The following is a 27,100-nucleotide window of genomic DNA, read 5'->3' on the forward strand; positions in this document are numbered from 1 at the left end:
GGTTTAGCGCCCCTTTCATTGATAACAGCATCGCACATACATACGGATGCCTAAACACACATTAACGTGCTACTGCATCGCCCTGAGATTTTCTTCACTCAGCACCGCATGGACTCACCTGTGGCGTGCGTGGAATGCTCCCACCTAGCTGACACGTTTTCACCGTGTGGACCCTCCACTGGCCCGCATCGCATCTGACCCATTTCCCCGATACTGGCTCCTGCCATCAGGATGTGCGGCTAGGGGCACCCCTGACCACACTTCCTGGGCTTTCCTAGCGGAGCTTCAGAATGGGATTGGTGGGTTAGCCCCGAGCCAGAGGTGGTGTTCCCTTCAGTGGGGACCGCCTGGTGCTGAGCAGGCCCTTCACACGTGGGGCTCCCAGGCCAGAGCTCCTATGATCTTGCAGACCCCCAACCACGGTGCTTAGGGACTTGCAGCCTCTGCAATCTCAGGGTTGGCTAGAGCTCTCAGGACACAGCGCTCTCCCGAACCTGCAGCCAGTGCGGGGGTCCCCACAGCTGAGCTGGCCTGAGATGAGTGGGGCTGGGCAGTCAGAGCCTGCACCCCTGGGACCGAGAGGAAAGGACAGCCAGGCTAGGAGCCTCGGACAGGCCCTACTCAGCCCTGAGCCTATCTCTCCACCTGTCAGTGTCTCCTGTGAGAAGTCCTATTTGAACCTCAAGACTCAGCTCTTGCATCCCTAACTCTGGAGCTTCCCTGCCCTCGCTGCCACTGTCCCCACGATGGGCCTCGATTGTGGGTCTCCTGCACTGGCCTGGGGGCTCCCCAAAGGCAGCCGGCAGCTCCAGAGCCCAGCATTCCCGAGGCAGAGGTCTTGCCCTGCTCCTCCTCCACCTGGTGAGGGTCACCTGAGTGGCCCATAGCCAGTAGGAAAACCTGCCCCCAGAAAACCTAGAGGAGCTCTCCATCCAGTGGACCCCAGGGTGCCTGCTCTCCCGGCATGAGGTGAGGAGGGTCTGCGGGCCTGTCCTTCCACCACATGTGGCAGGAAAGACCCTCCAGGGAGGTGTCCTCTCGTCCAGGCCCCACAGCCCAACACCCTTCAGTGGCTTCAGCCAGGCCCAGCCCTGTGCAGTGACCTTGCTGGCCAGCCCAGGGGGTCCTGACTGCAGACAGCGGAGCCTGTGGTGAAGTCAGCAGTGTCCAGCTCAGCCAGGCCCACAGATGGGGCAATGCTGGGACCCGCGGCGCTGGGCTCAGGGAGGGGGAGGATGGCCTGGAGCCCGGCAGGTGAAACAGGCCCTGGGGGGAGCCCTCCACCCCCCCAGCGCCCCTGAGCTAGAGCCTGGTCCTCGCACCACCGCTCAGCTGTCAGGGGCTGGCCTGCCCACATGGAGGACGCATCGGGCCCTGGTGGGAGACCTGCCCCAGGCGATGACCCGAGGCTGGCACGGGGACTCCTCGGCAGGAATGACTGCCCCTTCAGCGGAGGTGGGGTGCCAGGTACGCAGGCCCCGAATGGCCGTGGGGGGAAGAGCTTCTCAGTCTCCACTGTTGTCACACGACTTTATTATGAAGCCTCAGGCACAGCCCGGACACAGAGCGCGAAGGGAACACAGGACGCTGAGGGCATCGCTGGCCAGTCCAGCCCCCTGGCCCCACCCCTTCCTTTAAGAGCTCAGTAACGCAGCTCAGGCAGCAGTGGGCCCGGCCCCCGCCCTCGCCCTCGCCCCCCAGGCTGGAGAACAGGTGTGGCCTGTCCAGGTGCCCCTCCAGGCCAGTCACTGACATCTCCTCGGAGTCCAGAGCCAGCACCGTCGGGGCATCTTCTACTCCAGGACCCTCTGGTGTCTGCCCACTGGCTTTTGTCTTGTCCACATGGCACGGCACCAGGGTCTGGCCCTCTGCTGACCACCCGGGGCTCCACCCACGGCCGTCTCCACCTCGCGCGGGACGGTCAGCACAGCAGGGATGGACGGCGGGGACTGCGGTGGCTGCAGGGCCCGGGCTTGGTGACAGGAAGCAGAGGGCAGGCAGTGAGAAAGGCAGCCGAGCCACAGCCCCGAGGGAGGACAGCACGTGGGCAGCAACGCCCCAGGCGCTGGTGCCGCCTGAGGGCAAGGAAGGCAAAGTGGTGGGAACAGCCACAGGCCGAGCCTGAGGCACAGACCAGCAGAGCGCCCTCAGATGGCGGTGAATTTAATGGCAGAGCAGCTCGCAGCTCACAGCCCTTTCTCCTGGGCCAGCTCCCCTCCAGCGGACCAGGGCCAGCCCAGCAGGGAGACGTTAAACACCCAGACCCCGACAGGAAGCACACACTGGCACGCATACCACACCGACACACATACTCGGACCAGCACGACACACGCAACAAAGACCCTCCCTGCCTCTGGCCAGAGTCCTTTGTCCGAGTCCCTTCCCATCACTGGTCCAGGCTGAGGGTCAAGGAGAGGCCGCCTCGTGTCCAGGTCTAGACCTTGTACAGCGTCTGCAGCAGACTGTGGCGTGCGAAGGAGCAGGCCTCCAGGGCGCCGTTGGGCCTGTGGGGAAAGGCACCTGTGGGCCGGGAGCTCAGGTGGCAGCAGAGCGTGGGGCCACTTTTGCAGCTAGAAATGTGCCTGACTCCACTCTTCTAATTTTCACGACTTTTCTTTTTTAAATTTTCATAATATATTTTATTTAGCCCAATGGATCCAAAATATTATCCTTTCAATATATAGTTACTATGAGATTAATGAAGTACATGAAACTATTGCTGTATTTTGCACTGCCATGTTCTCGCTAAGTCTGTGGAACGCAGTGTTCCTCAGCCCTCAGCGTGCTGACCGTGTGGAGCTCAGGGCCACACGTGGCTGGCGGTAGAACGTCGGCGCACAGCTCTCCGCTGTCCCCTAGCTCCTCAGTCTCTCCCAGTCCCTGTCTCCACTGCAGCCAGTGGGCGTATCTGCTGGTGTCACTGCTTTTTTAAGATCCTTGCTTGATTCCATGCTGCTTCAGACTTCAAGACCCGTGATAATGGTAATAAGCTGTACTTACCTCTCCAGCCCCGTCTCACTCAACTCCACCCGAAACCCTACCCCGGATTCAGTTCATAGTGACTTTTCAAAGGGGATGCACACGCGGTGGGGGTGGCCCCGTCCCACCCCTGCCCACCACTGTCCCCCGAGGCTCTGGATTCACCCGCAGTGTGGCTGGTCAGAGCCCTTGGAGACAACCTTGGTTGGTCATATGGGGAGACTGAGGCTTGAGGCCTCGGTGAGGACAGGGGGCCAGCCCACCCCCCATCCATGCTGGGCCCCAACAGGGCCCAGAGGCTCCTCATGACTTGACTGGTCAGCGCTCACCAGCTCCAGGATCCTCCAGGCCAAGGCCAAGGTTTTCACGGCCGGTGGCTGTGCAGGGCCCCGTGGCCTTGGCTGCTGTGGGAGTGGACACAGAACTGCTTGGAGGGATGTCGCCGAGCGCCGGTGAGGGCAAGCTCCTAACTGAGTGGGCTTCCCCTCTGGAAAGTGGGGCGCTACGTCCTCAGTCTCTCGCAAGGAAAGGCTTTGTCCCCGAGTCCTGTGTCCTCAGCTGGGCCGGGGAGGAGGCCTCAGGAGTGGTGGTCACACAGAAGCGAGACCCAACACGGATGCCAAGAGCCTGGGAGGCACGAGGGCCTCTCACAAGCCAAGTGGAGGCCAGGAAGCCTCGGACCACAGGCGCCGCCGGGGACACACTCACTTGGTCATGAATGCCTGCAGCAGGGGAGCGAGGGCCTTGGGGAAGTAGTCCTGTTGCACCATGTGGTTCAGTGCCATCAGGGGACCGTACAGGTTGGCAATGGCCTTGACCTTGTCTTCACTCTGTGAGGGGCACACACGGGGCTGCAGGTGAGCTTTGAGGTCCCCTGGGGGCCCAGGGCCTCCACCATTCAGTCCCTGCTCAGAAGCCCTACGGCCAAGGTGCTGGAGCAGAGCCAAGCCCAGGACGGGGTGGGTGGCAGGCCCCTACAGGCCTCGTGTGGGACGGGGCGTGGAGCGTGGCCAGAACACCCGCTGGGGCACCCCCTCCACCCCTCCCACCACTCCTTCCAGCCGCACCTTGAGCAGACCCATGTGGATGAGGAGCCTGGTGAGGAAGACATTGGGGTTGAAGGAGGATGAGCTGAAGGCCTTCTTCATCAGGGCGTCTGCAAGGCAGAAGCAGCGTGGGCAGAGCGCTCACTGCAGCAAAGGGCTGGCCTCGGGCCAAAGGGCATCAGCCCTTCCCCAAGCCAGTCCCGCTGAGGGGACAGCTAGCACCGGGGAAGGGCTGGCTCTACCGGCTGTGACATCTTGGCCCTTCCCTGTCCTGGCCTCTCAAGTAAAATGGGCTCGGGGACCTTGCACCGCTGGGGTGGAGATAAAGTGAGGGTTCAGCCACTTTGTGGAGGCGAGGGAGATGGACAGGGAGACGGAGGAGAGTCTGTGCTGGGCTGCTCGGGGAAACAATTGGGTAACTTGTCCTCACAAATGGGGCTGGGCTCTCAGGGAGACCACCTGGAGACCCCTGCCTGGCTCTCACCCACCTGCCCAGCCTCACTGCTCAGTGACCCTCCTGCCTCAATGCTGCCTTTTCCGCGTGCTGTGCCCCTCACAGGCAGGCCCTTCCTCTCATCTGCCGAGCAGGACCTGGACCACCCCAGCACACGCTGACAAGGTGGGAGGTTGATGGAGGTAACAGAGAACCAGGTGGGAAAGGGAACTCATGACAGGGCTTGGGGGAGGGGGACCAGAGATCCCGGAAAGCCTGGAAAGGTATCAGGGAAGCAGGGGAACCTCCAGGTGGAGGGGACACATGTGCAAAGGTTCAGAATTGGGGACAAAGGCTCAGTCTTCACACCCCTCCTCTGAGAGCAGTGCCTCCCCAGGGCCCTGGGCTGTGGCCAGCTGGTCTTCCTGTATGGCTGTCCCGGCCCGAGTTCTAGATGCATAGAGCTGAGCTGACCTGGGAAAGGCCTCTGTCTCCCCATTTACAAAAACCAGAGAGGAGAGCCTCCAGCGAGAACCCAAGAGGAACAGGTGGGAGGGGCCGAGAGCAGTTCATACATCAGCGCTGGAGGGGAACCAATAACTGGAAACGTCCCGCCCTGGAGCAGTGAAGAGGCAGGAGCCCCCCAGGCCCCACCCCCACGTTACCTACTGCGTCCTGTACTGCCGTCCTCACTGTGGCTTCATCCTTGAACACAGAGGACACCTTCAGGAAGGCGGAGACCACCTTCTCCGGGTCAGAGGTGTCGGTCTGAGGACACAGGAGACAGTGGCTGGTCAGCAGGGCCAGAGCCCCAGGTCCTGCCTTGGCCCACACGGTCTCCGCAGAGCTGGCGTGGACCTGGCCCAGGCAGGTGGGCCACACACACTGAGTGAAGCAGCAATCGCACCCGGTGACTCTGACCCCTTCCCATGATCTAACCTGAATAACCCCCAGTGCAGACAACATTCCCAGGCAACCAAGTGACCTCAACTTGACCGCTAACGAGAAAAGGAGGGACAACGCAAACGTCCAGAAACCGGGCCACCTGGATGCTCCGTCTCCTCCCCGGGCAAAGGGCACAGAGTTTTACTGACACAGGAAGACGATGAACCGCAGCCGATGGAAAGGTGGGCCACAAACAGGTTCACATTATACAATCTCACTTATCATGAAAACACACACAAAAAACAGATAAAACAAGGAAATCAGCCAAGCCAACCGAGAGTGAGCCCATTTAAAACACACACATATATTCTTATTGATTTCAGAGAGGAAGGGAGAGAGAGACAGAAACATCAATGAGAGAGAATCACTGAGCGGCTGCCTCCTGCACGCCCCCTCCTGGGGCATGTGCCCTTGACCGGAATGAAACCCGGGACCCTTCAGTCCGCAGGCCGATGCTCTATCGACTGAGCCAAACCAGCTAGAGCGAGTGAGCCCATTTTATTTCTATTTATCACTCACCCTTTTCTAGCCTCAGTGCTTTCATCTGTACAGTAAGAGTAACAGGTCTCCATTCCTAGTTGCCAACAGTGTTAAAAAAAACCACGCCCAGGTCTCAGAACAGTGCCTGGCAGACAGGAGGTGCTTGATGATCACCTCAGAATGAATGAGTGAAAGAATGGATGAATGACCGAACCCACTAACCAACCAGCAAGGGAGGCCCGAGCAAGGGCAGCCTGCCCACAATACACACGAGATGATGGCCACAGGAGTCCTGGGCAGCCGGTTGTTCTAGAAGCAGCTGGTCCTACAGAACATGCAGAGGGAAGCCTAGGGCTGTGTGTGTGTAAGAGAACACACTCCCCAATTCCAGTCCTCTGAAGTGCGGCCGGCCTGCCCGACTGCGTTCTGCCTTATAACGCCACACTCACTCACACGTCTACGTATAAAAGCGTCTGCGTATGAAAGGAACCCTGGCAGCCCACTCCCCTAACAGCCTCCCCTCCCAGTCCTGCCCTCGGCTCGGCTCGGCCCTTTTCTCCGGCAGCTCTGTTGCGGCAGGCCCGGCACTCTCACCTGTTGGGCTATCAGCACGGAGCTCTTGGGCCCCAGGCGCAGCAGCTTCTCAGGGGAGGGGAAGGCCAGGAAGGTGGAGACATCAGCGGGAGGCGGGGAGGACAGCACGGGAGCTGGGTCCTGGATGGGGGGCACAGGCAGCACGGTAAGGTCTGAACCCAGACTCCTCACCCAGAACACGAGCCAATCATGGCTCAGAGTCCGAATTCTTCCTCCCACTCACATGCACTTCCCCAAAGGGCAGAGCCCAGACACTGGCTCCCAGCGCTCAAGCCTCTGAGCTGGGGACAAGCCACCCCCGAGGACTGCAAGAGCCTTTAAGACGAAGTGGGCCCTCACCATGACGTGACATGCCCCAGGAATGACTCAGGAGGCATGGGGGCCCTACCGTGGACCCCGAGACCTGGATGGAGCCTGGCCCGAGGAAGCGCGGCTAGTGAGCACCAGCAGTGCCCAGAGAAAAACTGAAACTGCCGAGTGGGGGCTGAAATGCTTCCCTAAAACTAGGAAAGCCAAACTCAGCAGAGCAGGGATAGTGTCCAACCCAGCTCTCCGGAAGCTTTCCTGGGGACCCCGGAGGGAACAGGATCAGTGAGGCAGGACACGGCAGCCCTGGCTCCACCAGCCTCCTGGCCAAGGAAGGGCACCAGGTGCCAGATGGGTCATGTCCCCGCCAGCCTACGGGATGGGCTGTCCCTACAGGTCACCACGACAACCCACCGATGGGTGGGAAAATTCTCTCTCTATTCTTATTCTTTTACTGTTCTTTTAGAAATATGTATGTATGTCTTATACACAACACAGCAGCATTACATACGCTATAATTTCTAAGTAGACACATCTATACTGGGCTCAATACGAATACAGCAAAAATAGTTGGTGGCCTCTGTGTTCAAGTGGATTCCGAGCCTGCCCTGTGGCCCCGAGAAGCTCTCTCAGGATTTCAGGGTTGGGGGCCTGGACTCTGATCCTGGCAAACGATGAGGAGCTCACCCCACTGTTAGGGTCCAGAATCTTCCTTGAGGGTGTGGATGACTCCTCTCCTTGCCCTCCCTGCTGTGGTTCTTCCTCCTCCTCCTCTTCCTCTTCTTCTTCCTCCTCTTCATCTTCCTCCTCCTCCTCCTCTTCTTCTCCTTCCTCCTCCTCCTCGTCCTCTTCATCCTCATCCTCACCCTCATCATCACTGCAGAGAGGAGTTGGCTAAAGCAGACCCTCCCAGCCCATGGCCCATGTTGGCTCTGAGGCCTGGCTCTGAACCCACAGACCCCAGCTGGGCAGCTGCTCTCAGGGCGGGGGAAGTGGGTCACCAGGGAGCCGGTCACTCATAGCTCAGCGCCCAGGGAAGCCATGCTGAGAATCAGATCGCGTCCCTGTCCGAGCCCCCAGACCCACTGGGGGGACACAGGAAAGGAAGAGAACTGTCTCAGGGGGCCCAGGGTCTGGCAGGAACACTGCCAGGCTGAGATGCCCAGGGCCGTGCCGCCCTTATCTTGCTGACCATAAGCAGCCCCAGCTGGAGGGGCGGGGGGTTCCTGCCCCGAGGACAGCTGTTCTGTTTCCCCTGGACCCTGAGCCTTGAGCCCATTGAGTCCCCACATTCTAGGGGCAGCAGAACTCTAGCAGTGACTGAGGATGACAGGGAATGAAGCCAACTTGGGGGTTACAGGGGCGGAGGGAGAGGGTGCTATCTACTGGAGGAGGCCACCGTCCCCCCATGCCTCCAGTGGGCTCTGCAACCCAGAACCCCCACCCTCCTGCATGGGTCCCTCCCTTTCTAGACAGTCTCTGAGAGCAATGCGGAGCCCAGCCCCAGGCCACCCCGGCCTCATGCTGGCTGCCCTGCCTTATCTGTCAGCATCAGACCAGCCATCATCCCTTCAGAGCTCTCCCCAGCTCCCTGCGCTAAAGGGGACATTGCCCTCTGCCCTCCTTTGTCCCTCTGCTGAACATGTAATAAAAATGTGGCTATTCTGGACCCCCTGCCCCACTAGAATGAAGTGGCGCCTTCATTGTTGTATTCTCACATCCCTAATGCCTAGCACAGCACCTGGTACATAACAGCCTCAATCAATGTTTATGAAATGAATAAAATGAATGAGTCCCCAACCGCCCAGAGCCCTACCTGAGGGATGCCAGCACCTGGGCCATGTGGAAGCTGTCCAGAACCTCCTGGAGCTGCTCACAGCCTTCTTCTCCCAGGGCGTTGCCTGCTCGGGGCAGGGGAAGGGGGAGAAGAGGAAACAGGGTCAGGGTCAGACCCACCGGCAGGCCTGTGCTGAGGCCATCACCACTACTTACCATTGAGGTCCAGTTTCTCCAGCTCGGCCTTGTCTGCCACAGCCTCAGCCACGGACAGAGCAGCATCTCTCTTGATTTCACAGAACGACAAGTTCAGCTCCTAAAAATAAGAGGAAGGGGTAGTGGCAGGCAGCAATGTGGGCCAGGAGAACCAGGTCCTACTCGGAAGCCTCCATTTCCCCAGGACCGGAAGGTAGGCTCCGTCCTCCAGATGGCCAGAATGACACCAACAGAAATGCCATGTACCCAGTGATGTGCCAGGTACCCAGAATGTTTATATACAGTCAACTATGATGACCTCATTTTAAAAATTAAGAAACTGCCCAGCCGGCATGGCTCAATGGTTGAGAGTTACCGATGGACCAGGAGGTCATGGTTCGATTCCTGGTCAGGGCACATGCCAGGGTTATAGGCATGATTCCCAGTGGGGGGCATACAGGAGGCAACTGATCAATGATTCTCTCTCATCATTGATGTTTCTGTCTCTCTCTCCCTCTCCCTTCCTCTCTGTTTGCTGGAAGCTTTTTGATGACTGCTTCAATTTCTTCCATAGTTATTGGCCTATTGAGATTTTTAGAATCTTCCTGATTAAGTTTTGGAATGTTGTATTTTTCTAGGAATATGTCCATTTCCTCCAGGGTGTCTAGTTTGTTGGAGTAGAGTTGTCCATAGTATTTTTTAACAATCATTTGTATTTCTGTGGGATCTGTTGTTATTTCGCCTCTGTCATTTCTGATTTTGTTTATTTGGGTCCTTTCTCTTTGCTTCTTGGTGAGCCTGGCTAGAGGTTTGTCAATCTTGTTTATCCTTTCAAAGAACCAGCTCTTTGTTTCATTGATTTTCTGTATTGTTTTTTTGGCCTCTCTGAACTTAATAAAAATATGTTGTTTTTTAAAGAAGAAACTGTGCCCAAAGGGGAGAAGGCACTGGCACAACGGCACGAGGGAGGATGCAGAAGAACCCAGGCCCAGTGCCTCTGCCATGGGACCCTCTGCCACCCGCTGACCAAGTGGGGGAACCCTGACCCCGGAGGCACCTTCAGCTTGGGCAGGCCCCCGCGGACGGCATCTGCAATGGCAACAGCGCCCTTGGAGCGCACCAGGCAGTCCCCGAAGTTGATCACCTCCACCTGCCGCAAGGTCTTCAGGGTCTGCAGGAGGAAGTGAGGGCCAGGGTGAGGCTGCAGGCCTCACCCAGGCCCCCTGAGCCAACGTCACACCCGGATCACCCGCCTCACCTTGGCCATGGCCACAGCGCCCTTCTCAGTGAAGGTGTTATCGTTCAGGTTGATGACCCGCAGCAGGGGGTTGATGGCGAAAGCCTGGGCCAGGGCAGTGATGCCAGGGTGATTGATCCCATTCTGGGGCATGTGGACCTCCTTCAGAGTCCCTATGACCTGATGGGTAAGAAACATGAAGATTTCTATATATTTGTAACAACTATAATTTGACATGAAACATCTGCGATTGCTATTGTTAACAAAGTCACAGACATTTCTAAAGCTTACATTCCCGACTGAAGTGAGGTCATACGTTAGCCATGTTAATGATGAAAATCATGTGATTCCCCCCATCCATGTGCAAAGGCTCCCTGTTGTATCCAGGCTAGTGGGGTCCCATTGGCCCGGGTTAAGAACCCCGTCCCAAGGGCCCCAGAGGACACCCGAGGACAGCCCAGCACACCCACCACGCGCCTGTTCCCAGCACTGAGGACAGCGGCTGAGGGAGAGGGTGCAGAGAGGGCACCATCGTTTGCGAGGATGGTAACCTGTCCCTCCAGCTCCAGAGGGGAAGGCTCCCCTGCAGCCAGGGGTCCAGTCAGCTACAGACCCTTCTCCCCTGCCATGTCACTCTGACTTGAGGCAGCGAGCTTTGGCAGGGAGACCCCTCAGGGCAGGACTGTGGGGGACACTATTCTGGCCTGAGTACCGTTAACACTGATAGAATATTATTGGCCAAAGAAAACGTTTAAGTTAAGAGGAGGGGCACAGACCCTGTGGAGGCAGGTCTGGTCCTCTCATGGAGCTCACCACCAGGGACTCAGCAGTGTCCTGGGGGAGAAGGAGGGGCACCTGGGCCTCCGCTCCTTCCCACCTGTCTCAAGGGCCGGTCTGCCCTGCCCATTAGAGGCCAGAGACGCTGACCCCACCGCTCCAGCATCACCACGCCTGGCAGATGCCCCTGACTCTCAGAGCAGCCTCATAACCTTCTCAGGCAGCACTCCAGGGGGCCACTGCCAGTTCACCTGGGTGAAGGGTTGTGCAACTTTCAGGCATACACAGAGCAACCAGCCCCCTGTAGGATGACCAGCAGGCTCGGGGCAGGGAAGTAACTTGCTTAGGTCTCAGCTGTCCCAGAGCTGGAGGCACTCCCAGGACATGCAGAACCACTCACCCCAAAGGCTTCTGCCAAGGCGGTGGCTCCGTCGTTCTCCAGACGGTTTCTGCCAGCCACAAAGACCTGCAGGGCCAGCGGCTTGCCTTGGGCACTGGACTTCCGGTAACACTCAGTCAGAGCTGCCGCCAGGATCTGTGGGGGAAAAGGTAAGAGGCCCAGGCCTATGCAGGAGGCCCTTCTCCCAGTAGGGCAGCAATGCCACTGAATGAGTCTTCAATGTCCATGCCACCACTGGTGGTGGATACGGGGACAAAGAACTGCTCAAGCCCTAGCCGGGTATCTCAGTTGGTTGGAGCATCGTCTCAAAACGCCAAGGTTGCAAGTTCAATCTCGGGTTGGGGCACATTAAAGAGACAACCAACAAATTCATAAATAAGTGGAACAACAAATCAATTCTCTCATTCAAAATTTTTTTAAAAGAACTGCTCGAAAGCTGAATGGTCACCTCTCACATGTGCCCAGCACCCTATAATTTACAAAGAGCTGTTACATCTATTGCTTCATGTGCGGGTCCCGCCACCCTGGGGGTGTAGCCTCATGGTAAAGATGGGTGACCAAGGCCCAGGGGGAAGGGAGAGACCAACACCAAGGGGCCAACTTGAAGCCAGGTCCCGGGAAGGGCTTTCACAATTAGCCCACTGGACTGTCACAAGCCCTCTCGCAGGCGGGACCATCAAGAGTCCCTTTCCAGCTGAAGCTACGCAGGCTCAGGGAGGGACAGAATCGGTCCTACGGTTGCTAAGCAAGTGGCAGACTCTGAACAGGACCCAAGTCTTCCAGTGTCTCTCCCACGCTCCCCAAGATCTAAGGGGAGCCGGCCACGGAGACCACGGCCCCCCTGAGCCCATCTGAGACACGCCAGTGTGCAGGCAGCCACACAAAGCAGGGTCTCAGCTGCTGGGAGCAAAACCTAAACCCAGTCTCTCCTGTCCTTGGGGTGGTGCCTAGAGCAGCTTCTAAGCCTCAGTTCCCTGGGCAGAGGTGAGGTGAGGGGTGGAAAATGGAAGCATTTTACAAGGATGAGTCTGGCTCCCCCAACACATCACACTCTAGGCAGGGTTGGGCCCGATTTCTGTGCTGACTCAAATCTTTTAGGTTGTAACGCACACCAAGCTTATTTCCCGATCAGCTGGGGGGAGGGCCGGCCGGGACAGCAGGGGAGCGTGGCCCTTGCTCCCCTCCCAGGGGGCAGGGCAACAGGCACCCTCTGCAGGGGAGGCCGATCTGGCTCCTCAGCCTGGAGCACTGCAAGCATCACACAGGTTCTTCCCGCTGCCCTGACAGGGCCACGTGGATGAACATTCAAGTCTCACATTATCTGGGGCACTCGACCCCAGATCTCTAAGCCCAGGTCTACTCATCTGAAAAGAGGGGGACAGCATCACCCACCTGTCACCGTGGGTAGGAGAGTTAAGGTTATGCACATAACACAGCCTCAAAGGGAAGGTGTCCCGACCGCTGTCAATTCCTGCATCCCAGCCCTTTTCTACTTTAGGTCAGAGCATGAAGGGGAGGCACTTAGTCTTCCTAGAATCTGGGCCTAACGGAGCCAGAAAGGAGCAAGAAGAGGCTAAAGAGCCTCCTCCCTCTGTGCAGGTTCTAGGAAGAAAAGAGGAGCCTTTCGACACTGACCAGCGGGCTGACCAGCAGGATGGGGGAGCACCGGGTCCCCCAGGAACAAAGGCGAGTTGCGCCATCTCTCTCTGGGCTCCTTCCCCGCATGCACAGCCAGGCCTCACAAGGCTGCCACCTGCTCTGAGGGCACAGCAGGCCTAGGGACACCCAAAGCCCTGCATTTTGCAGAGCCAGCTAGTCGGAGCACATATGCAATACTGCCTGTGTTGCCAAGCAACACAAGAACTGGGGTGGTTGCTTGGCAACCCCACCCTCACGAACTCCATCTCCTCTCCCCACTGGCCACAGGCTGCCACCTTTGAGGCCTTTCTCCTTTGAAGAGAAAAGCAGGCCAGCCAACCCAGATGGTGGGTGGCCAGGGCACACACTGCCGATGGAGGCAAGTGTAGTGGGGACTGGGCAGGGAGGGAGAGTGAAGGACAGCGGGGACGTGAAGGAGGGGCCCCTGCACCCACCTTGCCACCACCGATGCCCATGCCACAGTTGTTGAGCTTGAGCTCGTGCAGGGTGAAGCAGGCGGAACTCTTCAGCAGAGCCTCGAAGCCTCGAACTCCATCGGGCCCGAATGCATTGTCACTCAGGTCCAACTCCACCAGCTGGGCCCCGGCGGTGATGAGTCCCTCCCCTAGTGAGATCTGGGCACAGAGGGAGCTCATGTCAGTGTCCTACCAGGTGCTGCTTCTGTGCCGGGGGGCACTCAGGCTGGTGGGAACTGGCAGAGGGCTCCCAATTCTGCTGGGGAGTGGGGCTTGGTGCATGCCATGTGGTCAGGGAAGGCTCCCTGTAGGAGGTAACATCTGAACTCAGTCTGGATGAGAATCAGCCAATCAAACATGAGATTCCAGGCAGCAGTAAAAACATGAGCAGAGACATAAGCACAAAGCAGCACGTGTGTGCCTGGGGCGACAGCTGGTAGATTCCAGAGAGGCTGAGGCTAGAAGGGAATCAGGTTTTGCTACAAAGCAAGTGAGGTGTCAGATCAGGCAAGAGCCTTGAAGGCCAGGCCAAGAACTGTGAACTGAGACAGAGCAATGGGCTTTGAGGTGGGTGAGGCGTGTGGAAGCAACAGCCCCCCAACCTGAGGAGGGCAGAGCGAGGGGCCGATGGAGGCTGGAGGCAAGTGCCCACCCAGGAGTGTGAGCAGCAATCTCGGGCCCCAGGGCGGATGCTGCTGTCCGATGTGCTGGGAGACAGAGGAGAGGAAACCGAAGCCTCTGCCCAGGACCAGCTGTGGCAAAAAGATGCTGAGCAATCCCGGGACCTCCAGCCATGGGACCTGCAGTGCCCCAGGAGAAAGGGGGCGGAGAGGAGGCTGGGCAAAGGTCAGGGGATGGGGGAGGGGAGGCAATGCCTAAGCTGGTCTCTGGCTGCCCCACCCACAGGAGCAGGCCCAGCCCTAAGATCTGCCTCAACTGACCTCTCGCCCTCAAGCAGGCAGAGCTGCTCAGACCCTCTGAGCCTGCTCCACCTTCCCTTACTTCACGCAGGGCAGATGCTGTGCTTGCCAGCCTTCCGTGTCAGCATCTCAGTCACCCACAGGACATATCCTAGCCTCCAGAAGGTGTCAGAAAAAGGCCTGGAATGGCCAGAGGGGTCCTGTGCCAGAGGGGACGCACGCCACGGCCCGTTCACTTACCAGGGCTGGTGGGATCTCCGACCGCAGCCGCCCTGTGAACATGTCGCTCCAGTGGCATCGCTTTGAAAGGAGGAAGAAGAGTTAGCTGAGACCTCGCCTCATGGACTTACACTACCAAGCACTACAAGACTTCTTCATCTGGGCTTTGTCAGTGAAAAGTTGGACCAGCTCTGGCCAAAGCTGGTGGGACCTGGAGACCCGCAAGGGCCGTGGAGGCTCAGCAGGAGGTTAGGAAAACCCCGATCTGCCCGAGCCTCTGGCTTCTGGGAGGGGGAGGGACACGCGGGTGAGAGAAAGGAGATGCTCCGGGAACAAATGGCAGTGGCAGGACCAGGACCAAGACGGCCAAGTGCTCCTTTCCAATCCAGTTTCCCACACGGGCTGGGGGGCAGCGACGTGAGCATGACTGGGTGGTGGAGGAACAGCAAAGTTAACAGTGGGGGATCCAGCAGCAAGGAAATTACTCTTTCTGAGCCTCTTTTCAGCCTTCCTGCTGCCTCAGGGGGCGAGCTCGCCTTGAGGCTGGCGGGTCTTGCCCACCTCCCCACTTCTTATTCGTCTGCCTTTCGAGCCAAGGAGCAGACCTCGGGCTCAGGGCCTTGTGGGTTGGGACACCTGTGGATTGTGTGTGTGAAGTGCCCCAGGACAGGATAACATGTCCCCATTTATAGAAGGGATTGGGTTTGCTTTTCAATTACTTCAAAGTGAGCTGATTTCGAGGAAATACTAGGTAAATGGCACAGAAGTGGTGGCCACAGCACCCGTCTTATGCTGCCCAGCAGTTTAGTCTCAATGCATGGGCACAACCCTTCCCTCCCACTTTGGCCGCTGTGTCCATCTAAAACAGTGGTTCTCAACATTCTGGCCCTTTAAATACAGTTCCTCATGTTGTGACCCAACCATAAAATTATTTTCGTTGCTACTTCATAACTGTAATGTTGCTACTGTTATGAATCGTAATGGAAATATCTGATATGCAGGATGGTCTTAGGCGACCCCTGTGAAAGGGTCATTCGAACCCCAAAGGGGTCACAACCCACAGGTTGAAAACTGCTGATCTAAAATATCACTCTGGCATCTCCGGCCTTTCCTGACCAAACCTGGGACTGATGAGACATGGCCTGGGTTCTGATTCTGACTTAACAGACCCCAGGATCAGAACCCTGGCCCGACAATCCCATCTCTGACTCTGAAAGAGGCTTCAGGCCTCACAATCTCAAGTGGCAGCAGAGCAGTTAGGAGGCTGGGCTAGTATCGGCTCCAATCCCGGCCCATTCCTGAGATGTGTAACTGTGGGCCACACTTTTCTCCTCTGTCACAACAGGGGAGATAACATCTCCCATCAGCATGTGCCAGAGCACAATGGGCATCAAGGGCAGATCCCCCCGCCCCTGCCCCTGCACAGAAGCAGGCCTGCGATGCTGGGCGGGTGACTCGAGGCACTGGGTCTGCACAGGGGACAGGACGCAGGCAACGCTGCCCCTGGTGGCGCTCTCATGACATAAGCCTGCATCTGGCCATCACAACCACCTCTCAGGGAGGAAAAACTTTTCACGAAGGAGCCCAGGCTCAGAGTTTAGTGCCAGGCCACGTAGCACAAGCAGGTGGTGGTGCTGGGGCTTGAAGCCAGGCCCTTGGGTGCCGAAGCTCAGCTCCTGCAGCCTCCAGGCCCAGGCCCAGGCCGCATCTGCTCCGTTCCCTTCCTGCACAGGCCACCAGCCACCGGGAAGGGCTAAACTCTTCTGAAGGAAAATGTCCAGCTTCTGCTCAAGGAAGGGCCTCCCGGGCAGGAGAACAGACACAAGCACTGCCCGGCTGCTCACCCGACCATGACCTTCCTGAGCAAACAAGCACCAGGGGCCACTTCATAAACCAGCCGGCCCTCACTAGGCAAGTCCACTCCACTTTTCTCGTGGCCCAGCCCTGCACGCCCTCCCTTTCCCAAAGCCCAGGGGAGGAGCACTGGACGCAGGAGTACCAAATGCGTTCGGCCACTCAGCAACAGGAGGATCCCAGGCCATTACTCAGCCCCCTGAGCCTCGGTCCCGTGACTTACAGAATAGACACTCTTTATTGCCTGGGCGGCTGAGAGGACTAAGGGACCCGTGCAGAGGCCAGCACGAGCCCAGCCTTTTATGAACTAAGCCATTCTCACCTACAAAGCAGGGCCCTTTCCCTCCGGACTCTTTGGGGCTTTGCTACACTCACACATGCCGACCCTGGCAAACAAGAGCAGGAGACAACATCTTCCCAATGATTTGAATGTGGTAACCCACTTTTCCCAAAGAGCATCTTGACGTACTGGCATTCAGTGGCACCCACATTGGGACGCACGAGGAGGGTCACCCCTTGGATCTAGCCCATGAAAGGCCGTCAATCAGCCGTGAGGAGGGCAGTCAGCTGGCCGCCGAGGCATCCATGCTAAGGCCGGGCCATTTCTGCCTAACACCAGACTCCCCTATAGGGCAGGGCAGCCTTTGCTTGGAGCAGGCTGAGCGTTTGCGAGAACAGGGAGGTTCTCATGACGGTTCTGTGCCCTTCCCTCCTAACAGGCGCCAGAGCTGCTGTGCAGGTGAAGGCTCTCTCTGTCCCGTTCTGCTCCACCCCCTTTATCTTCACACGTGTAGCCCAATAAACCCGCTACACTCCCAATACCATCTCCCTGTTGCCATTCGAGGACCCGAATGGACACATCATGCAAGGGCAGGACCCTGGCCAGTGCCGAGTGCTCTGGGGAAGCCAGAGGCAGGAGCTGGCCGTGGGCCTGGGAAGGTCTGTGGCCGTGAGTGGAAGCTCATCCCCAGCCAGTCCCCTTGGGGCAGCTCGTCCCCTTGCAGGTCTCACCTTCAACTCCGACTTCTTCTCCAAGGCCTTGGCGATCACCCTGGCTGCTTCCACGCCCACCGTGTTGCCTTCCAGGCGCAGAGCCTCTAAGCCATCAAAGTCTTCAATCTCTTTAATCACATCCTTGGCTGCCCAAGACCAAAGGAGAGAATCTTAGACTTGGAATCATGAACAGCCGAGGCAGGAGAGAGCCCAGACACTACCTTGTCACTCAAGCGCCTACAGCGATGATGTACCTACCATGTGCCAGGCCCTGACTCACAAAGAACAATCACACAGGCTCACAGTTCAGCAGGGGACACAGCTACACAGACCATTTTTCTGTAACAAGTGTTAAAACAAGGCATGTGTAAGGGTCTGGGAGCCAAGGGAAAGACCAACTGGCTGCTTAAGGCAAAGAAAGAGCTTGGACACCTAGTGGGTGGTGTGCATGGAGCCTCCCAGGACAGGCAGGGCAGCAGGCCCAGTGGGAAAACGGCACCCAAGTTAGGGGGCCAGCAGCTACAATGGCACACGGCTTTCGAGCGTTCCATTACTCATGTTTGGGGTGTTCATTACTGTGCTGTTTTTTTGTTTTTGTGGTTTTTTTAATATATTTTATTGATTTTTTACAGAGAGGAAGGGAGAGAGATAGAGAGTTAGAAACATCGATGAGAGAGAAACATCGATCAGCTGCCTCCTGCACATCTCCTACTGGGGATGTGCCCGCAACCCAGGTACATGCCCTTGACCGGAATCGAACCCGGGACCCTTCAGTCTGCAGGCCGATGCTCTACCCACCGAGCCAAACCGGTTTCAGCTGTGCTGTTTTATTATGATGAAAAATTCCAAACAACCGAAATGTCCATCAACAGCAGATAGGTTGATATGTTATTTGTATTCTCTCTAGTATGTGCATATGAGCATATAAACATACACATTCACACAATAAGGTCCAGAAAGATAGAAACCAAATGTTAAAGCAGTTATGTCTAGGTGGTAGGATTATAAGTGATTCAGGTTAATAAAGTAGCTTTTAAACTATCTGTAATATGATCCTAATTATTAAAAAAAAAAAAAAGAAAAAAAGGAACTCAGCTATGTTTAGGAAAAACACACACACAGCAAATGACTAAAAAAATGTACAAAAATTAACAGTAGTTATATCCCTGGGCTGTGTGATAACAAAGTTATAGAGTTTTTTTTCCTTCTTCCAATGTTTCTGTATTCTATAATGTGCATGTATTAACTTTACAATCTGAACAAAACACACTAGTTACATGAAACAAATAGTGGAGAAGAGATGGAGATATATATGGGAGATAAAGGTTTGAACTTGACCTTCCAGGTTACAAAGCCCTCAGAGGGTCTTGAGAAAGGTTTTAACTTGCGATCTCTAAGGGGGTCCCTACAAAGCTTTCCAAGCTGGGGACCTCTGTACACCCCTGCCTCCCTCCGTCTCCCCTCCGCTGCACGTCCTCAGAAGCCCTTGCTAAGCTCCCAACAGGGTCAAATCTTCACAGGCAGCACAGCCCCGATCTCCTATGGAGCCTGCCACAATGTTACACCGTCTAAATGAACTTGCTCATTATGGTGACTTTGTTAATACTGTCTTCCCACTGGGTCATGAGGAAAGGGGCTCGCTCTGCCTCTGCTCACTACCTCATACAGAGAAGCACTTAACACACTAACGTGTGAGTTTTACACACATTGACTCCTACATTCCCCACATCATCTAATGAGGTGGTTACTGTTACATCTATTTTATGTGACTATATTAAGACACAGAGAGGGGAAGTAAATGCCTACCAAGGTCCCCCAGGTAGAAAACGAATGACCCAGCATCCATTTTCCATTTCTCAACAGGGAGGCTGGAAGGTATGGGCCTCCATTCATAAAAGAGGAAGCTGAGGTTTCAAGGAAGCAGCATTGCTCAGGAGCTCAGGGAAACCAGCAGGGCTGCTTTTCCAAAACTGAACTACATGCTCCCCCCTCTACCCTTGCCTCTGTGTACAACCATGGACTTCAAGCAGCCCCCCAGCAGAGAAGCTCCTTAATCCCTCCTCTCCCCTCCCTGCCCCCCTCTCCTGGGTGACTGCACCCTGTGCAAGGGCTGAATGACTTGTTCCAAAGAGGAGCGCCCCTTAACACCCAGGGACTGGCCAAGTCAACAAGGGGCGAGGAGGGCTGCTCAAGGCATGTTTACAGAGTCCTTGAAAGCAGGGCCCCAAGGGAAGACAACCTATGCTGCCTCAGTGACCTAAGGACAGAAATAGGTGCTGTACTTTCCACAGACCAACCTGGGAAGGAAATGCACCAAAACTGGAAGAGCAGGGACAGGAGGAGGTGGGGGCCACACGTGAGCTGCCTCTCTCACTTGGTTTCCAATCCAAATGGAGTTACACTAACTTAAAAACAGATCAGAAATGGGCCCCAACCACCGCTAAATAACCAGCTGTCACGTGGCTGCATGGCAGGGATTTCTCTCCTCAGCCTCTGCCGCCTCACAAAGTAACAAGCTTCAGGTTTCATTACTCTGCCACACAAAGCAGAAAGGCCTTTCTTTGGTCCTTAAATGACTTCCTGGGGAGAAAAGGGCCTGACCTAATCATCAGACACATGGCCTCCTCGCACAGGCCCTTGCCCACCCCTGTCTGCGCTGGCTCACTCCCAGCCAAGACAGAGCCCTTTGTGGGTCCACGATGAGGCCGCCAGGCTCCTCGGCACAGCATTCAAGGGCCTCGGCCCTGGGTCCCTGTGGGACTCTGACTTTTCTTCCAAGCCCACCCTGTGGGTCTCAGCGTCGGTGTCTGGCTCACGTGTTTCTCCCAGCCTGCAGTGCGCGCTCTCCTTAAATCTTCCTTCCACGACAGTTCAAATACACCTCATCCACAGAGACGTCCTGGACCTCCTACACTCAAAGTGGTCCCTTTCCCAAACGACACGCTTCCCTGAGCCTTCCACTCAGGTCTCAGAGTGTATTTCACCTCCCGCCTCCTGTTCGTTACCGAGTACCTCACTCCCAGTCCACAGGAGCTCCTCCGAGGCTGGGGCTGGAAGGGGGCATCCTTAGTGACCTAATCGGGAGGCAGCATGTCCAGCCTGTGCTGGTGAAGTGCTTGGCTATCTGCACGGATTTTAGGGCCACAGAAACCTGAGTTCTAATCCAGCTGCACTACTTACAGCTGTGCCCTCGGGCAAATCATACCACCTCCCTGAGCCTTAATGGAGATGAAACCTACTTCAAGGGCTTTTGAGAGGATAAACTGAGATGCTATTTGTAAGGCACTTAAGACTCTGCCTGACACAGTTCAACGAATAGCGTTTAACAGCAAATCCACGCTGACGGCACGGAGCTGAATGTCCACGGAGAAGCAGAGGAACAGGATGCAGCCGGACCTCTCTTAACATCCTGGCCCTGTTTACCAGCTGTATGACCTTGGGCAAGTTATTTAAGTTTCCAAAGTCCTTTTTCCCTATTTCTAAAATAGCAACATTTGTATCTCAGGGATGACGCAAGAATCAAAAGTAACAAAAACACAGGGAGGAGCTGGGTAAATTTTAAGAGCCTATAGCATGTTAGGAGTGTGCAGCAGCAAAAACTGAAGCAGACTCTGACATGGCGGAGGGGCAAGCCTGCCACGCACACTCCGGACCAATTTCCTGGTTGGGCCAAAAGGACCAACATAGGTGCCTTCACTTCCAGACACCAGGGGATTCAGGGATGGTCAGTGCCAGGCTTGCCTTGGCCAGGGATGGAAAGACAGGGTCTGCATTCTGATTCCTAGTTCTCTCCCATCCTGGTGCCTACACACAGACAGGGGCGGCCATCCTCCCTCGGGGAGATGCAGATGCATGGACCAGACCTCCCAAGAGGGACCAGACTGTTGTTTTAATGCAGCGCAGTGGGGAGGGTCTCAGCGCTGGGGAAGGTGACAGGTATTCCCAGACCATCTTGGGGTCATGGGGGTGAAGGTGGGAGTGGATCTGAAGTAAGAAGTTAGCAACTAGACCCTGGGGCTGCCACTAACTGTGGTCGCTCACTGCCTCCGTCCCCCCAAGAGATAAAGGGGCCCTCCCCACCTGCCAGCCTGAGCCATCCTGGCAGGAATGCCCACCGCAAACATGGAGACCGGCAGGGAAGCCTGCGCATGCTCAAGGGCAAGTCATCTTTGAGCCTCACTGTTAGATGGGCCCAGTGATACCTCTCAGAGCTGCAGGGACAAAATGTGACAATGTAGCTAAATGAGCCTGACAACCAGTAAGAGTGAGCACTCGTTCCCACACTCCCTTTCCTCCCCTGGGCCAACCCACCCCGGAACTCACCATCTTCTGCAGTGTTGAGTTTGAGGCTCTTGCCCTTGAAACTCAGCTGTCCCCCAGCCACCTGGGTTTTGGCTAGCGTCTCTGCCAACTTGGCAATGTCTTCAGAGGCCATGCTGGACACACTGGTGGGCTCCCCCAGAAACCTGCAAACTGAGGTGACCAAAGTTTCATTAAGAGAGAGGAGGCTCACTTCCAGAGAACATCGCAGAGCTGCTTGTGCACATGAAATGCACTCACGAATCGTTTATAAGCAAGCTATGTTAGCAAATCAGTTCAAGTCATAAGTATACATAAGTGCTGTAGGATGTCACTGATGTGATTAGTTTTGTGTTTTATTTTATTTTATTTTATTTTTTTAAAATATATTTTATTGATTTTTTACAGAGAGGAAGGGGGAGAGATAGAAGTTAGAAACATCGATCAGCTGCCTCCTGCACATCTCCCACTGGGGATGTGCCCGCAACCCAGGTACATGCCCTTGACCGGAATCGAACCTGGGACCCTTGAGTCCACAGGCCGACGCTCTATCCACTGAGCCAAACCGGTTTCGGCAGTTTTGTGTTTTAAATAAAATCTTTAAATGGTAGAAAACAATCCAATTTGGGGGAACGGTACTTTGTGATAAGATGGAGAATGGCTATGAGTACTGTGTGCACCACATCAGGTTCACTGGTTAGCTGGTGGCAGACCGCTCAGAAGCAACATCAAATTTATGGCAGCCTGCATTTTTCTTTCACACGATGACAAAGAATGCTATTTTACTGCCCTCTTCAGTGACGACAGGTGGATGACATTACTATGCCCTATAAACATTTACGTACTTTGTGTGTGGGAAAAACCCAAACAAATATACTTTATCTCTATTTTTAAAGTAATGATAGCTACAACGAATGAGAAGGTAACTGAGACCCATGTTATGGAGAGAATGTTTTCATATTTAATGTTTGTAATTATTTTATTTTTTATGTTATTCTTTACTTTTTATTTAATGTATTGTGGTGACACTGGTTAACAAAATGATACAGGTTTCAAAAAAGTGATACAGGTTTCAGGTGCACAATTCTACAACACATCACTTGTACACTGTATTGTGTTCATCACCCCAAGTCAAGTTTCCTTCCATCACTTCTTCTTTTTTTTTTTTTTTAATATATTTTATTGATTTTTTACAGAGAGGAAGGGAGAGAGATAGAGAGTTAGAAACATCGATGAGAGAGAAACATCGATCAGCTGCCTCCTGCACACTCCCCTACTGGAGATGTACCCGAAACCAACGTACATGCCCTTGACCGGAATCGAACCCGGGATCTTTCAGTCCGCAGGCCGACGTTCTATCCACTGAGCCAAACCGGTTACGGCTCCATCACTTCTTTTTTTTTTTTTTTTTTTTAATATATTTTATTGATTTTTTACAGAGAGGAAGGGAGAGAGATAGAGAGTTAGAAACATCGATCAGCTGCCTCCAGCACATCTCCCACTGGGGATGTGCCCGCAACCCAGGTACATGCCCTTGACCGGAATCGAACCTGGGACCTTTCAGTCCGCAGGCCAACGCTCTATCCACTGAGCCAAACCGGTTTCGGCGGCTCCATCACTTCTTATAAAGAGTCTGCTCCCCACCCCTCCTTGTAATTATTTTCATTATAATGTAATTTGTTGCTAAAGCTAATGTTATTGTAAAACTCGAGTTTCTGTATAATTTTAAAACTGCACAAAACTGTACCTGAATACTTGGAACAGAATTTTATAACTTGTTTTAAAATCTTTCAAATGAAATCTTTAAATCAGTTCAATAAAAATTTTTTTGTTAAAAAATTTAAATGTGCCCTGGCTGGTATTCCCAATGGTTAGTGTCGTTGGCCCTCATACCGAAGGTTTGCAGGTTCAATTCCCGGTCAAGGCCATGTACCTGGGGTGCAGGTTTGATTACTGGCCTCAGGCTCCCGTCTGGGCGACTTCTTGGGGGCAACCAATCTATGTCTCTCACGTTGATGTCTCTCTCTCTCCCCTACCCCCACCCCTTCCTCACTAAAAAAAAAAAAAATCAATGGAAAAATACATTCTAATGTGGATTAACCAAAATAATAATAATAAACAAATAAAAATGCTACATATAAAAGAGAGACAGAGTGGGGGAAGAAGGGAGAGACTCCGGGGTCCCTGGTTGGGGAGAACCCAACTGCCCCAGCTGGGACACCTAGCAAAGCCCTGTGAGTTGCCCAGTTCCTGGGCCCCCAGTGAGAGGCAGTTAACTCCCAGACCCATGGCTGTAAGGAGTCTGCCACAGGCACACACCTGCCTGATCATCTTGGCTACTTTCTGTTGGAGGGTCCCATTCCTCAAACAGGACGTAGAAGGCTACGGGATCCAGGTCATCCATCCCAGAGAATGCCCCACCACCCACGCTGGCATGACTCTGGGGGTGGGGCACAGGGGTCAGCCCACTGCACATCTGGTTTCTGCCTTGGCCAGGGGACTAGGCAGCCCACGGTGGTCAAGCCTCAGGGGTTCCTAGGACACCAGAGGTCTCTACATCACAACAGCCACCATCACAATAGACCAGGGCAGAGCTGCTGGAAAAAGGAGCTACCGGCCGGGAGCCCAGCAGACTCAGAAAGGACCCCATTTCTCCAGAGGAAACGGCAGCTAACGGGAGACCAAGGCAGACAGAACGAAGGGACTCCACAGATACTGCTTCCATCCAGACGGCTTTCTCCCCAATCTACTCACCCTCAACGTACAGTTGTGATAGCTCCCCATCTTCTCACTCCCCCAGGCTTCCTCTGGGCCTACGCAGCCAGCTTCCCACCCCCTTCTCCTGATCTTAACCCTTATCACCCTAGTCCAGTGGTGGGCAAACTGCGGCTTGCCAGCCACACGCGGCTCTTTGGCCCCTTGAGTGTGGCTCTTCCACAAAATACCGACTTCTGTGCATGGGCCACAAAGTTTCAATCGCACTGTACGTGCGCGCCCGCTAGTGGTGTTTTGTGGAAGAGCCACACTGAAGGGGCCAAAGAGCCGCATGGGGCTCTCGAGCCGCATTTTGCGGACTACTGCCCTAGTCTGTCCTTTTTTTTTTCTCCCCTTTTTTAAGAGAGAGGAAAGGAAAGAGAAACATCAATTTATTCTTTCACTTATTTATGCCTTCATTGGCTGGTTGTTGTTATGTGTCCTGACCGGAGATCGAACACACAACCTTCGAGTATTGGGACGATGCTCTAACCAACTGAGCTACCCAGCCAGGGCCTGTCTGTTTTTATCAATAAGCATGAATTATTCTTCTGGGGTAAGGAGGCATTCTTCCACTCATTCATTCAGCATTTATGAGTACTGCTGTGTGCTGGACATCGCTCCAGGTACCAGCAGTGCCTGATGAAACAAAGCCCTGCACCGTGGAAACACGTTCTAAACAAGATATTTAGTATCTTAAACAAGATACTCAGTATCTGAAGAAAAATAAACAGAAAAAGGGGTGGGTAAAGAATTTTCTTGGTGTGTGTGTGTGCAATTTCAAGTGGTGTGGTTAGAGAACTTATTAGGAAAGAAAGGCTGGGAGGAAGCGCATTCTTGCAAATGCAACTGCTCTTGTGGGGGAAGGAGTGGGGGGCAGACTTCAAGGAGGCCAGCGGGGCTGGAGCACCGAGAGCTGGGAGGAAGGAGGGAAGAAATGAGGAAAGAAAACGAACAAAGGCCCAAGTCACAAAGGTCATGGGAAGAACGGTGGCTTCTATTCTGAGTGGCGAGGAGAGCCACCGACGGTTCCTAGCAGAGGAGAGGGGTGACGTGCCACGACCACTCTTACCCGCGTGGCATTTAGAAAGTGCGCCGACCGCGGTCTGAAACGGAATAAGAATTAGCCCGAAACTCCCCCACCTCTGGCAGTTCTGGGAGGGGACAATTTGAGGGTAGAAAAATGGAGGTGAGGCCTCCAAAGGTAGTAATAGGCGCACAGAACTAACTTATCAGCTGGGGAGGAGCCCACCCTTCAGTCTAGTGCACACACACCGACCCACGAGGCCAGGAACCCCAAGCCAGAGGGGTGCGTTCACTTGTGCAAAGTCTGCAAAGCAGCAAAGACAAACAGTAAACACACGCACAGCCCCCCGTTCTCGGGAGGGGCGGCACACGCTTTCTGATGCACAGCCATCGCCCCCGCGAGGCGCCCGCGGTGACTCACGCCAGCCCGGCCCTCGGCGGCGGGCGTGGAGGCAGCGGCGGCGGCGAGCGCGGGCCGCGAATGACAGGCGGGCGGCGCGGGAGCCCCACCCGGGACCCGGGAGGACGCGCACCGCCCCCAGCTGACACCGACGCCAACAGGAAACGCCACTGCCCGCGGCGGCGTGCGGGGAGCCCCGGCCAGGCGAGCCAGGCGCCCTCTCTAAGCCTCAGTGTCCCCACTGGTGAGGAGGGCCGGCCCCCCACTCCCAGCCCCTCCGCGCTCGGCCATGGAAGGCGCAGGGGAGACCACGCTCTGGAGGCCCCACACCTCCCACGTCCAGTTCCAGGGACGCGCCACCCCCGCCCCCCCGCACCCCATCCCCGGCAGGTGACGGGAAAGGAAGGGGACCCGACTCTACCGTAGACAGCCGGCGCCGCCGCGCGGGGAGACCCGAGCAGGCGCGAACTCCGCCGGGGCGAGGACGTGAGGTCCGGCAGCGCAGGTCGGAGTCGCCGCCTCCGAGTCCGGCGGTCCCGATGCTCAGCCCGCCCGTCAGTTCTCCTGACGGTTCTCCCCACTCGCGTCTCGACACCACCTGCTCGCCGCACGGCGGAGGATGATGGCGGAGGAGGAGGATTTTAAAAGCCGGCAGTTTCTTTCCTTCGATTTGATTTGTTCGAGGCCCTGACGGCTTCCCCGGCCCCCGCGCGTGTGGCCTACGGGGAGTGGTAGTCCAGTTCTCCCTCTTGGGGCGCGGCAGAGAGCGGCCGCGAACTACCAATCCCGTGATGCAACGCGCCCAGAGCGCCGCCGCCGGCCCCTCTCCGCCCTCCCTTTTCAGCTTCTGGCTCTTTCTGCGGGAGACCACGGGGCGGCGTTTAGACGTGAGCGCCCCGGAAGACTACAATTCCCTTTATGCCTTGCGGCCTAGCATCCCCGCCCTTCCGGAAAGGTGCAAACTTACTTAACAAAGCCGTAGAGCCGAAGGCACGCTGTTCGTCAGTTCAGCATGTGGTAGGTATTTACTAAAAGGAAAGCCGCGCCTTTTTTTTTTTTTTTTTTTTTTTTTGGTCCCATGAACTTGAAAGGATACTGGAAGCTTTCCATGTAAATAGCCACAAATTACTTGATAATTAAAAAGGGAAAATAGTAACCCTATGGTACAGAAACTCTGTGACACTACACTACCTTAACCCAAGTGGTCCACCTGAACATTGATAACAGGACAAACTGGCATCCACCGTACACCTCCCGATGTGATGCACTGAGAACGCAGCATCACCATCCAGTGAACAATGCATACAATTCATCTAATAACGAGGGAACATCAGACAATCCCAAACAAGTTCC

At 55.4% G+C, this 27,100-nt stretch overlaps 1 protein-coding gene across 3 annotated transcripts; it reads right to left on the reverse strand.

Annotated features, from left to right (window-relative positions):
* Positions 1–1,516: 1,516 nt before the first annotated feature.
* Positions 1,517–26,506, reverse strand: RANGAP1 (Ran GTPase activating protein 1). Of its 3 annotated transcripts, XM_036298451.1 has the most exons (17): positions 26,169–26,505; positions 21,592–21,741; positions 17,287–17,414; positions 14,443–14,502; positions 13,262–13,441; positions 11,169–11,303; positions 10,013–10,171; positions 9,812–9,925; positions 8,776–8,875; positions 8,600–8,684; positions 7,471–7,660; positions 6,478–6,597; positions 5,124–5,226; positions 4,047–4,135; positions 3,688–3,809; positions 3,309–3,383; positions 1,517–2,504 (listed from the first exon to the last, which is right to left on the reverse strand). In XM_036298451.1, exons 2-16 carry the CDS (start codon positions 21,701–21,703, stop codon positions 3,344–3,346), a joined length of 1,737 nt encoding a protein of 578 aa, XP_036154344.1. In that variant the 5' UTR covers positions 21,704–21,741; positions 26,169–26,505; the 3' UTR covers positions 1,517–2,504; positions 3,309–3,343. The 3 variants fall into 3 exon arrangements, 2 of the variants coding, with proteins under 2 accessions (XP_036154344.1, XP_036154342.1); XM_036298449.1 differs by lacking the exon at positions 3,309–3,383 and having other exon boundaries at positions 26,169–26,501; XR_004965915.1 differs by lacking the exons at positions 1,517–2,504; positions 3,309–3,383 and having other exon boundaries at positions 3,749–3,809; positions 5,128–5,226; positions 26,169–26,506.
* Between the last annotated feature and the right edge of the window lie 594 nt (positions 26,507–27,100).

This window comes from Myotis myotis, unplaced genomic scaffold, assembly GCF_014108235.1.
Source record: "Myotis myotis isolate mMyoMyo1 unplaced genomic scaffold, mMyoMyo1.p scaffold_m19_p_3, whole genome shotgun sequence".
NCBI classification, from domain to species: domain Eukaryota; kingdom Metazoa; phylum Chordata; class Mammalia; order Chiroptera; family Vespertilionidae; genus Myotis; species Myotis myotis.

Excerpts from the sequence above, each read along its gene's own strand:
- RANGAP1 (XM_036298449.1), bottom strand. The coding sequence starts at position 21,703 with ATGGCCTCTGAAGACATTGCCAAGTTGGCAGAGACGCTAGCCAAAACC. Across the intron at positions 17,415-21,591 it reads ACTCAACACTGCAGAAGATG|CCAAGGATGTGATTAAAGAG; the intron begins GTGAGTTCCGGG and ends GGTCTTGGGCAG. Across the intron at positions 9,926-10,012 it reads GCGCTGTGGCCATGGCCAAG|ACCCTGAAGACCTTGCGGCA; the intron begins GTGAGGCGGGTG and ends TTCCTCCTGCAG.